Genomic DNA, 12,899 nt, shown 5'->3' on the forward strand with positions numbered 1-12,899 from the left:
AAACCTGGAACTGATCCCACATGAAACTGACTCACGTTTAAAACTGGAAGCGTGACGTCGCAGGTCTTCATCAGTTCTGCTTTTCCTGCTGCAGGAGGTTTTTGTCTCTGCTAGCTCTTATAGTTTATGTGTGTCTGTGATCCAGCAGGCTTTTACATGTGTGTTTGGTTACTTATTAAGCCTGAGACATTATTTTATGACATTTTATCTCTTTTGTAATTCTGCTAATGTTTATTGTGTGTCTGTCTCTGTATGCTGGTGTGTGTGTGACATTAGGACATCTGTGAGGACATCTCGGACCATGTGGAGCAGATTCACGCCCTGTTGGAGACAGAGTTCTCCCTGAAACTGCTGTCCTACTCCGTCAACATCATCGTTGACATCAGGTGAGTCTTCACAAGACAAGATGAGACTTTTTAAATGGTGCTCATCATGTTATCATGTCTTCATTGTGTTCCGGCCCTGCTTCTGTCTGCTGTGATACTCGTTTGCTTTGTTCTTGTGGGTTTATTATTACTATTTACTAGTTAATATGTGGATCAATGAATCTCCTCGACTTCAATAGAAAATGCCCTAAAAGAAAAACAAGGCTATAAATATTATATTCTTCATAGTTTTATATATTTTCACATTTATCAGCACTTCAGAAGCACGTCCAGAGCTTTTACTGCACCTCTAAACTTTCTTATCACACTAGGAAGAAACAAAATATGTGAATATGTGAATACATGCCAGTAAGGTTTTTAATAAACGCGCTCACTTGTAAGTTAAGAAATAGGGAAAACAAATAATGTCTTTGTGCTATCAAAAAAAAAGCCATGAAATATGGAATGAATACATAAACCAACAAATCAGAAACTTTTCTCTCAATCAGCTGCAGTCTTGTTGCTTTATTGTCAGGTTTGATATTGATTGATTTATGGACGACGTGTCATTTAAAGCTGCTGCTGTTGTGTCTCTTGTGGTTCAGGACGGTGCAGCTGCTGTGGCACCAGCTGAGAGTCTCAGTTCTGGTCCTGAAGGAGCGTCTGCTGCAGGGTCTGCAGGACTCCAACGGGAACTACACTCGCCAGACCGACATCCTGCAGGCCTTCAGCGAGGACCAGCACCAGGTAGAACACACACACACACACACTGCTATAGGTCCCTATATTAAGCATGTGGTCACACTATATCTTGAACATGAGTTGCTGCCTCAACTACATTTATTGTGCTGATAATTTGAAAATTGTGTTGTTTACATCACAAAAAGCCACTGATAGCAAAACAGTATTTGTTTCCAGCAGTGAAACAGTTACTATAAACTCAGTGACGGAGTGAAACACAGGAGACATTAACGCGGTTCGTTCTTCCTCTCCAGACTCGTCTGGACGCTCTGACGGAGGTGGACGACTGCGGTCAGCTGACCATCCGCTGCAGCCAGGACTACTTCTCTTTAGACTGTGGTATCACCGCCTTCGAGTTGAGTGACTACAGCCCCAGCGACGAGCCTGAGGCCCGGGGAACCGAGCCTGACGGCGAGTACCCCTCCCAGGAGCTCGATCAAACCCAAGGCCCAAACCCAGAGCCGGGGGCAGAGGAGAGCGAAGGATCCCGCCTCTCAAACCACAAACTCCATAACAGTTTACCTGAACTCACCACGCCGGGCGACTCAACAAACCGCAACCATTCTCCGTCAACATTACCCACAATGCAGTGTGGCACGCCCAACCACAGTGAAAGTGCAAAGCGCCCCCTGCAGGGCGTGAGCCACAGCACTGAAGTGTCGCCCACTCAGCCGTCGCTTCCCAAGAGAGCCGCTCTGTTCTCCGACGGGGGAACCAGGGCGGAGGACTGGAGGGGAGGTCCGGGGAAGGTCAGCCTGCTCTCTGGGCTCCAGTTCCAGGCCGAGCTGAGTCGGAGCACCCCTTCTCTCATGGATCCTCCGGACCGCTCTAAGTTCTGGTTGGAGCTGAACTCAGTTTATCCGGAAAATGTTTCACAGTCCTATGAGAGCCTGCAGGTTTGCCCCTCTGTTTTCTACTTGTCTTTTATTTCTTCACTTACACATACACGTACGAGGCCTTTAAAGAGATAAAGTTTGATCAGACCGAATCACAAACTGTGTGTTTGGTTAAGTTTAATAGATTAATTATTGCCTCCAGGTGGAAGGGCCACCTGTCAAACAGGAAGTGGTATAATCCAACTGTATTAGTAGAGGGGGAAACTCAGACCGTACCAAGTGGGTACAGAGGGGGGGTTCAGTAGTTGTCAGGGGGAGAGTCTTTTAAATCACCCTAATCAATGATTTGTAAATACTTCTGTGTAGTACAGTGGAGATAATGTCTTGTTTTTTATGGAAATGTTCCATGAATGGGTTCATAGATTAAACACTTAATATGGTTTGTCTCTTCCTGTATAAAATCATGGGTTCAAAGTTTCCATATTGTCTTTTAGACAGGGATTAGAAAGGGGTTTATAAGTCAACTCAAATTGCACTCCTTTTTTCTGGTGAAATGAATAATTAAAAATAATACAGCAGGTGAAGAGCTGACATCCTCCATATGTCATTCTTCCACCACTTGGCCGGTATTATTATTATAATATTTCTTTAACTTTGATGTTCTGTCCTCTGACATTTTATTTGCCCTTCTCCTGAATCTGTCCAATACACCAGAACAACCCAAGAAACGTCACCTTTAACCCGAATTCTCGTTCGCTAAACAGGTCATGAACGGGCGCAACCTCCAGAGGAAGCATGTGAGCTCCAGACAGGGAGGACGCTCACAGGGGAGTGTACAGAGACCGCTGGCCGACCCGAGGAGCCCATCAGGGGCCAGACCGTCCGCCAACGCCCCCCTGCCTCAGGAGTCTCAGGATAAAATATCAAAACAAATGGAGAGGACACAGAAGGAGACACATGCACGCAGTGAGGGGGACTCTGACTCCTCATTGCCCTCCCCCATGAGGGAGCAGTTCCTCTCCTCAGACCTGGAGGCCTCCGGAGAGGAGTCAGACCCCCGACCGCCTCCCGGCAAGACGGCGGTCTGGATCGTGAAGCGCCAGGGGCAGAAGGTGAGGGTTTATTCGTTTGGTCGCGGTGGAAAGTTTGGAGAGTCGAGGTTGTGTTAAAAGTGTGTGTTTGTGTTTGTGTGTGTGAATGAATGTGAGACAGCATCTGAATTCAAACCTCGTCAAACTTTGTCTGCATTACAATTTGCAAGTGACCCGATCAGGGCCTCATTTATAAAACTATGTGTGGGATCCAAACCCGGAAGTGCACAGAAGACAAAAATCATCACATTTATAAAACTGTGTGCCTGCGCGCAAATTCATAAATACATACAGAGGCAAAAGAAAGCTTGAGAGGATGATCGCTGAATATGAAATGTGCACAGTATTTTCACAGAATCAGACCGTGACAACTTAAATCAAGATCAAGATCTGATCAAAGAAAAAGTAATCAAGACTACAAATCTGACCGAGCAATTGATGCCAACTTTCTGTACTTATCAAGTACCGAATGTTGGATGATTACACATATTGGTTGCCATAGTAGCAGCACAAAAAATACTCTGTTTGCTGTCCAACAACATCAGAGTTCATTTTGACTTTGCATGTTTTTCTGTTTGAAGTGCATCTTTTCTGATTGATTCAGATTATCCCATGTGAAATGTTTTGTCCTCCCTTCCCGTCCTGCAGGAGGCCCAGCTTTCATTAAAAGCCAGCCCAGACAGGGAGCACTGGTACGGGTCAGAAGAGTTCCTGGCCCTCCCGGCTCAGCTCCGTAAGACGGAGATGCTCGCTATGAAACTGGAAAGTCTGGCTCAGTCCATCCCGGCGGTCAGTCGACAATTTAGATTCATTTTCTTATTTCTGCATCTGATCATAAACCTTTAAAAAGATAACCATGTACGGAGTTAATTGACAGCATATTAATTTAACATAAATATGAGAATAAAGACATGAGACCACTACCGCTGATGTTTTTGTTGAAACTGTTACTTTGTCCTGCGACTCTACCCAGGAGGCTTTGCAGGATGTGGACGACTGGGATTTGACGGAGCTCAACCCAGACTGGGACATAGGGGAGAGCGGGGACAACGTGAGCAGCGTAGGGGAGAATGGGGACGACAGTCCTTTTCCTCTTCCCCCGCTGGTACACAACATATTTTATCTTCTCATGTTTTTGACTCAATAAGTCCTGAAAACATTTGTTGATCCAGAATATATACGTTCTCTCTCCCGCCTCCCCTCAGCTTCCTTACAGACGTAACCTGGTCAGCCGCTTGAGCACCACCTCCTCCAGTGATATTGCTCCATCATTGGACGAAAGCATCGAGTCTGGTCCGCTGAGTGACCTGCAGTCTGAAGAAGAGGAGGGACGGAGGTCTGCGGACCGCCGCCTGCAGCTGACAGGGTCCTCGGTGGACGTGCATGGAGGTGTGTTCCTGGTGCACCAGCTGATGGAGGACATTCAGAGTCGAGACAAAGACCCCGATGTCTGGAAGAAGATAGAGGTAACGACAGTCCTCCTGTCTGTCTGTCTCTGTCCTCCTTTCTCTTTCTCTCTGTTGTCAAGGCATTTCTTCCCCTAGGAAACTTGCTAGTGGCGATGGTCTGCTTTAATTTCATAAAACTGTAGTAATTTCTTCTGACGCTAGTGGAGGTAGTCTTTATTTCAGGTAAGGCAGCCTGCCTCTACTTCAAACCACAAGCCCCCCCAAACTAAACAACAAATGATGTTGTTTGTCTTCCAAAACAACCCATATGAGGGTTTTCTGATACTGGCATTGTTTATCTGTGCCTTCTGAAACCAAAAATCGGCATCGTTAAGGTTTACTTAGTTTAGCTTTAGGCACAAAAATACTTTGTTTGCTGTCATGGTCAAAAGAAACCAATGTTGACTGTTGGTAGGAACCAGGATGCCAACAGCGATCTCAACTTTGTACGTCCAGCCTGCCGCCTCACCTGCAGTAAGAGCACTGGACCTCCAGTATGGCTGTCAGAAGGTGCTTTACGTCACTTGAAACCGCTGTACCTGGACTCCTGTTTGAGCTGTTTTAGCATGTTTCTGCAGCAGAACCATTAGACAAATCCCTGTACTGACAGAGGACGACGAGTCGCACCAAAATCACCACGACGCCGGTGCTTTTCTTCCATCGCTGCAGCCGTCTTGATGGATTGGAGGGCTCCTATCGGATTGTCCCGTGGCCCCGTTAATTCATCACCTCACTTCTAAAGGTCACGTTTGATTGGCAGGCAGATTATTGATGAGACTGCCCGGTGAACTAATCAGTCATATCTGTCATATCGAATATGGCGAAATGTCAATAGCTCAGGGGATTCATTCTCCTCGTAGCTCCTCGTTTTAATTAGCGCTATAAAGATGCTCTGCCGCCTCCTCTAATATTTTTTATTGTTTTATTTTATTCACGTTTATTTCACTCTCTCTCATTTATTGCCTTAATATTCTAATTCTGAACACCTTCTACTCCCCCAGCTACATTTTACTTTGCAGCTGTAACATCCCAGTTTCCCCTCAGGGATCAATGAAGTTCAGCATATCTGTCTTATCTGGTGTTAGCCGGGTCAGGAGCCCACAGACAGGATCAGCCCGCTGTAATAAGATTATCAGTGAGGATGGTCGGGACACGCCAGGATCAATCTGTGAATTAAAGGCCCGCCCGTGTGACGGGACGTCCTTGGAAGTAGGGATCAGTGACCCGGAAGGCCGTGGTTTTGATCCCCTCGTCAAACTACGTCCACATTCCCAAATTCAAATCAGATAGCTCGCATTAATATTCAGAGTTAATGATGATTTGACTGATGAAATGTCAAAGCTGTCCCCTGCTTTTTCGCTATCTCTGTCCTTTCGTGTTGTGGACATATTCTGATCCCTATTTAAAGCGGTCTGACAAACAGAAGTCCATGTGGGGAATCTCTGCTTTTCTTTCTTTCTTCAACGTCTTAAATTTTCTTTCTTTTTTTTCTTAAGTAGTAAAAGTTCGGGAAAACATTTTTTTTTGACAGTATAATCACGTGTCTATCTTCCTGTTCCAACTGCTGATATTGGGGACATTTTCACACCCAAGATGGTATTATTTTATGACATAATACATTTTGAGGTGTCCTGAAATATGAAAAGACTGAAGACTGAGATGAATCCATTATTTATTGAAATATCAAAGCACCTCATTGTGTCTCGCTGATACCAACTCACCCCAGGAAACCAGAAGGCAGACAGTGTTCAGGTGTAATCAGTAGTCAGTTTCATGGTCACCACGTCTCTCTCAGTGACTTATTATAAAGTAATGCTGTTGTGTTGAAGTGTTGAAAGTGACAACATTTTGCTGTGTATTCATTGTTAACATACACTGAATGTGATTGACATTCCTCCTTTTCTCAGTTTTAACCATCCCTCTGTTTCACCTTCTTACTCACTGATTGTTATTCATTTAGGCCTTTAGAGCTGAAACACACTTATTCTCATTTTCTCTTATTCAACATGAAATGATTATAATACATCACTATAAAATAATAAGGCATTTATAGTCAGTAGTCTTTTCCTCATCTGTAAAATGTCATCGTCAGCAGCAGAAACAGCTCTGGGGACCAACCACAAGCAAGAAATTGGTTTCCCTCGTAAAAGCAGTGTCTCTGATTAGTCGGATGCTGGTAGAAATTTTGCAGCCGCCCTCATAGCGTGCCCTGAACGTCTCAGACACAATAAGTATATATAATCCCCGGCACGTTCAGCTTCCCCTGAATCATTCAGAGCCCCTCTGGCGCTCAGTGTTTCAGTCCAGTGTTCATGTGGTCAGTGTAAAAAAACGCTGTTCATGTGAGCCCCAGTGCAACACCAACATGTAAAGTACTGAGTTTGGAGCTGATGTCTATGGATTCAGATCCATATATACTGAGCATCTGAGCAGACGAGACGGGTCTTTAATTGCTATCTTGTAAAATATTTAACCCCCAAGGATTACGGAAATAAACAGACATTTATAAATTAGCATTAACAAATAGTGAACGTTCCCAAAGAAATGCTGAAATATAAAACAAAATGCATAAAAACTACCAGGATGATTCTCTGCTGTGTCACACATGACACCTTGTGTTAACCACACTCTCACACACTCCTCGTTCCTCTCTGCTCCTGGGTAATTAGCTGATTAGCTGCTTAATTAGCAGCATGTAATCATGGCGATGGATGAGCTGCCTAATTGAGGAAGTGAAGAGAGGAGAAGGAGAGTCTCAGTGTGGAGGATGACATTCTGTCTCTCCGCAGAGACTCTCTACTGAATACAACAGAGCAGAATAACATAGAATGGAAACATCATCTGTCCAGGGAGGAGAGACACTTGTGGAGCAGAAAAAAAACCTGTCCAGGAAGTCGCGTCTCCTCGGGGGAGAAGGACTCGTGTTTGTTGTAGGAGGTGAGAAGAACTGAGTAATGTAATAGAATCTCATATCTGAACCTTATGGGAGAGGAAATCAGTTCCAAGCGCTGTCAGTCGAATAGATCCGGATAGATGCAGACGTTTATTTTCACCTCCAAGTTCACCCTCAAACCAGTGTTTTCTACTGGGAGAACGACTAGGAATGCAGCCTGGACTTGATGTAGCTGTAGCTGTTGGCTAAGTGAAAATCTTTTCATGGTGTAGTTGCATGATCTCTCACAAGTTAAACTGCACTTTGTAAACCAAACTTTGTCTTAAAACATAATCAGAAACATTTATTTTGATTAAAGTATTTCTTGTTTTAACCTTCCCCCCTATTAGTCCTTTACCCTTTCTTTCTGTTTCTGAGTTCTTCCCTCTGTCTTTGCTGTTGGACATGAATATTTTATTCCAGACCTTTTCTCCCCCTTTTGACCGTCTAGACGCTGTTGTCTTGACCTTGACCTCCTCATTTGTAATGTTGGAACAGATCCTCACATAATTTGTGTCCGCATCACGTAAACCCGCAGCTTGTTTCATGAAAGTTTATGAGACCGGGAAACGTACATACACGGAGCCCAAAGTTCCTAATTGCGCTGTATGGGACATGACTCCTGCATTGAAATTTCCTGGAAACAAAACTAAACTAAATACAAGCAGACAGAGAATCAGTCCGTGAGTTAGATAAGCGTCCTGCGTGTCATGTGATCACTTTGTATGTGCTGTCTGGGCCGGCGTCGGCGTCCTCAGTGTGAGGTGTCTGTGTGTTTGGCGGCTCTGCGGCACGCCGGCCTATCTGCGAGCAGTGGGAGACAGACAGACAACAGACTCAGATCAACACTCGTCTGATTGGCCCGGCGGGGGGGCAGGGACGCTCACCGACAGCAGAGAGGGTAGGAAAATAAGAGAGAGGAGGAAGAGGAGGAAGAAGGGTGTTATTCTCTTCTCTCTTTTGTGTTTCTATAGATTAACAGGTTAAGGAGAAGGTAAAGCTGACAGACAGAGATGCAGAAACTATGTATGAACTTTGATTCACTCAGTAGGTCAACACTTCATGATTCAAAAACTAAGCTCATATAAAATACAGGGTCAACATTTCTACTGATAAGGGTGGTAGATCAGGAGGTAGATAAAGATATTTCTGAGTTGAAAGTGTTGGTAACTGATCTATAAAGTGACTTTCATGTAAAAACACTGAGTTGCTGCAATCAGAGGCCTCAGAAAAATAATTTAATTCATGGAGCTTTTATGGCAATAAAACTCTCCACAGAAGCCAGACAGGGAATTCTTTCATCTCTGTAATGCAAAGTGACGTCCACTTTTTCAGTGTTAGAAATGTTTATTTATAACACTATCACATGTATAATATATATATACAACATAGTTAACGTCCGCTGCAGATTTATATTTTTTGTTTGTTGTTGTGTGCAGTTTAATTTCTTTCTGGGATTTTTGTTGAAGCAAACATCACCAACTTGCAGACACTCGAAACACTGAAACCAGTTGAGCTTACTTGAGTGAGTAAAGTAAGTTGTTAAAATGAATCATTTTCCAATGCAGTTTTGTACAGTGACATGCATTCTGTCACAGAGATGCAGAGAATATACAATCAAGAGAGAAAGACAGGCCAGCAGACAGGTCTGTGTATATAGAATATGTTAAATATTTATTATATTTAATATATTCATATATGCACTGTACACTGTGCACACACACAAGAGAGTCCAACCATCATAATCACTTAAAGTTAAACTGAAACTCTTCCAGTAAAATAAAACAATACCAGCAGCTGTGTGTGTGTGTGTGTGTGTGTGTGTGTGTGTGTGTGTGTGTGTGTGTGTGTGTGTGTGTGTGTGTGTGTGTGTGTGTGTGTGATTGATTATTATTAGTATACTTTAACATTGTGGGGCTTTGGAGATGACTCTATCCCCACGGCAACAGACAGCTGGTAGTGGAGGGGTCTCCCAGGGATGATCTCAGGGACGCAGTCAGGTGTGACGGACGGCCTTGTCTCTCTCTCCTGTCTCTCTCTCCTGTCTCTCTCTCCTTTCTCTCTTTCTTTCTATGGATTTTCACCTGAAGCAAATTCAAGTTTTAAAATAAGTAAATAAAAAGAAATGAATGTGTTTGTGGGAGCTGCAGTCCTGTCCCCAAAAATCATCCGCACAGGTTCCATGTTTTCTATTAAAATTGATTTGAATGAATTTCCAATCAAACTTTCGTCCCCTCGAGTTCTTTCATTTCGGCCCAGCAGTGTACAATGTTTGGTGTGACATGTTCACGTAGTCAAACTAATAACTCAGCCTGCTGTGGAAATTAGCTGCCTCACCTCAATCCCCCAAAATGTTTTTGGAACCCTGCACAGAAAATTCACCACTTTAAATGTAGTTCTGGTCTTTACCTTCACCAGGTGCTGCCTCAGTCATCCCAAAACTCTTAGCATTTTCCACCAAAGCCAGAGTCTGTTAGCCTCAAGCAATCTATTAGCTCACAGATAACAGCTAGCATGATAACAATGCTAGCATGTAAGGTCTTTTTCATATAATATGTGTGATTTGGACAGATTACAACAGAAAGCTTTGACTTGTCTTGACTTGAATAAACTTAGTGGACAACCAAGGCATGTCATCACCATGTCTCATCACCATGTCTCATCACCATGTCTCATCAGCAGTACAAACAGACACCAGACTCAAGATAAGCACCACAAAAAAGAGCTTCATATTTTGAAATACAGTAAATTCTCAAACATTGGCCTTTATTTACTTCATTGGCAAAAAGCATTCCTTTGGATTAAAAAACACTCTCTATGTTTACCTGTTAAACACACACATGGACGCAGTATCTTCCCTCTGTGTGGGATTTTATTTGTTCTTTTTACCAGACAAACAATACGGTTACTGACTGGTTTCGATGTGGTTTGTGGAGAAACCATTGAAAACATACCCAACTGTGGAGATTTCCAGAAGGGCTTTTAATGTGAAAATTGTTGTACCGATGGAAGTTGTTTCTGTGAAAATGAACATTATTCTGAAATTACCACATGAGCCATTGAAATAAAGCCTGATGAGGCTGATACTAATATCAATATTTGTAAGTGTAAAAAAATCGCCATATCGACCAGTTTATTACACGAAACGTAAACAAACAATCTTCATACTAATCCTTTAGTTTTATTTATTGATTTATTTTTTACTGTAACCAAGAAATTTACTGAGGGAGACATTTTACAGTCAGTGCTCTCTGGTGGACAAACTCTGTAACGTTGACGCTGTTAGTAAATTCAAACCTAGTTTGTTGTTACTTATCGGATACACCAACTCTGATATGTCACGCTGGCCTCGCTCCACGTTGGAGTGCAGCTATTTCCACCCTGCCTCAGTGTTTCTGTCCAGCTTTGATGATTATTTAAAAAATGTTTTTTGAGAATTTACAGCAATAATTAAGATAATAAACGTTTGAGCAACCGTTGCTGCTCTCACTTTCTGCAGTTATACTGTTTGTCTTGAGCTCTGGCGCGTAAGAATCAGGCCCATCGCGTGTAACATATTAATCATAGAAGCCAAACATCGTCTGTCGGGAGTTTGAGTCCAAATCTATCAGCGTCGTCCTTCAGAAAGCCCCGTCAGCTGAACGGTAATTATCCAGCGGTGAAGAGCCGAACCACAGGAGGAAGAGATGAAGCAGATATCAGAGCGGTTATCCAGGCGGCAGAGGATCAGATCAGGCGTTTCAGCTCCCAGCAGGCCGTTCTGCCCCTCAGGAGCCTCACTGGTTTAGAGACATCAAAGCAGCCGTAAGCAGCCCAGTGCATGCTGGTCGATATCCAAACCAACGCCGCTCCCTCTGCTGCTGTTCACTAGTACATCCTCTTCCTCCTCTGTCCTCCGCTCTCCTCTTCTTCTCTCTTATTCACCTCGTTTCTTCTCTCCTTCTCATGTTCTCATACTCCTCATCATCTGTTCCTCATCTCACCTTTACTCCTTCATCCCTTATGCTCTCATCTTTTTTTCCTTTTCTTTCCTCTAACCATTCTGTCCATTTATCTTTCGTTTCCTCACCTCCTTTCCTCACCTCCTTTAGTCTGCCTCTCATCCTTGCCTTTCTTTTTCCTTTCCTTCCCTCTAGCCTTCTTTCCTTTCCTCTGCTCCTCTCCGTGCTTTTCCTTTCCTTCCCTCTCGTCCCATTTCCTCTCTTCTTTCCTCCCCCTCCTTTCCTTCCCTCGCCATTCCTCACCTCTCATGCTCTTCCTCCTACACTCCCCCCTCTTCTCTTCCTCTCCTCTCATCAATACTTTTGATTTCCATCTCTCCTCCATAACGAGCGGCGGAGAGATGGACGGAATCATATCGATGTTTTTTTTATTTTTTTAAGGTTCACGGTTGTAATTAACATACTGCCGCTCAATCGGTCAAGGTTTGTATCTCACACACACACTTTCTAATCATACACAAACACACAGACACTATTGAAGCATATACGATGTGCACAAACACACATTTGATCATTACAGCACACCTATCCCCGTATGAAGACGCACACACACGTACAGATTCGATGCAGCGATTTGTAGGCGAGGTGTAAGCATGGATGCACACATGTGGCAAGTAATTTCCATCAGATTTACCTTCTCGCCGCAGCCTCCTTCACTCTGCCATTAGTTTTCTAGATGGCTCTCAGTGAAAGATATGAAAACAACGCTGGATGTATGAAATATTAGAATTGTCTTCTTGATGATCTGCAGTCACAGTTACACTTGTTATTCAGACGGGATGTTTGAGGTCTGAGTGGAAAGAATGAATTTTAGAGCTCACGTTGTTGTATGTCTTCAGTTTTATGTAAATGACTTTCCTCTCTGTCTCTTTGTGTAGCTCACACGCTCTTTGCAGCTGGATTGTATCCAGACTACATAAAATTCAGGTTGCAGCTCTGCGCTGACCTTTGTGCGCTTGTGTTCGTAGAGCTTCTCTCTGTGGAAGTAACTCTGCCTGCAGTGATCCAACTGAAACCACAGAATATATATAATATATACAACAGATGCTACATTATAATTACAGTTTGTAAAACTATGCATACAGGGTTTAACAAGATTGACTATAGATTTAATTTAATAAATACAAATAAAAAAAGTAGTTTTCTATTTTATATTATTTGCTGAATACATTATAATTTTGTGAACGTGTTTTTAGAGATACTTCTTAGTCTTATTGTTCACAGGAAAAATGACTCCACAAGTCATTTGTTCAAATTCATAAATATAAGCTACAGTAACTAATAACTGACAAGGACCTTCAGAGATCAAAGCTAAGATGGAAGCAGTGTGACGTTATTATGGAGCGACAAAACTTTGTAGGAAGGAGGTTGAGATGGACGGACGGGTCGACAAAGCGTGTGACTCGGAAACCACTTCCTGGTTCCTCTGTCCACTTCCTGTTGCCTGCCGACGGTCAGCTTTGGTTTCTTTCAGCCATGACCACC

At 43.3% G+C, this 12,899-nt stretch overlaps 1 protein-coding gene across 1 annotated transcript in view; it reads left to right on the top strand.

The window, feature by feature from the left end:
* Window positions 1-12,899, top strand: part of akap6 (A kinase (PRKA) anchor protein 6) — a 142,895-nt gene that overhangs the window by 14,322 nt on the left and 115,674 nt on the right. Inside the window, exons 3-9 of the mRNA XM_070920560.1 lie at window positions 277-386; window positions 971-1,112; window positions 1,361-2,002; window positions 2,707-3,054; window positions 3,682-3,832; window positions 3,984-4,138; window positions 4,239-4,499. Coding sequence (XP_070776661.1) covers window positions 277-386; window positions 971-1,112; window positions 1,361-2,002; window positions 2,707-3,054; window positions 3,682-3,832; window positions 3,984-4,138; window positions 4,239-4,499 — 1,809 coding nt within the window. The remainder of the gene's footprint in view (window positions 1-276; window positions 387-970; window positions 1,113-1,360; window positions 2,003-2,706; window positions 3,055-3,681; window positions 3,833-3,983; window positions 4,139-4,238; window positions 4,500-12,899) is intronic.

Source organism: Enoplosus armatus, chromosome 15, assembly GCF_043641665.1.
Source record: "Enoplosus armatus isolate fEnoArm2 chromosome 15, fEnoArm2.hap1, whole genome shotgun sequence".
NCBI classification, from domain to species: Eukaryota; Metazoa; Chordata; class Actinopteri; order Centrarchiformes; family Enoplosidae; genus Enoplosus; species Enoplosus armatus.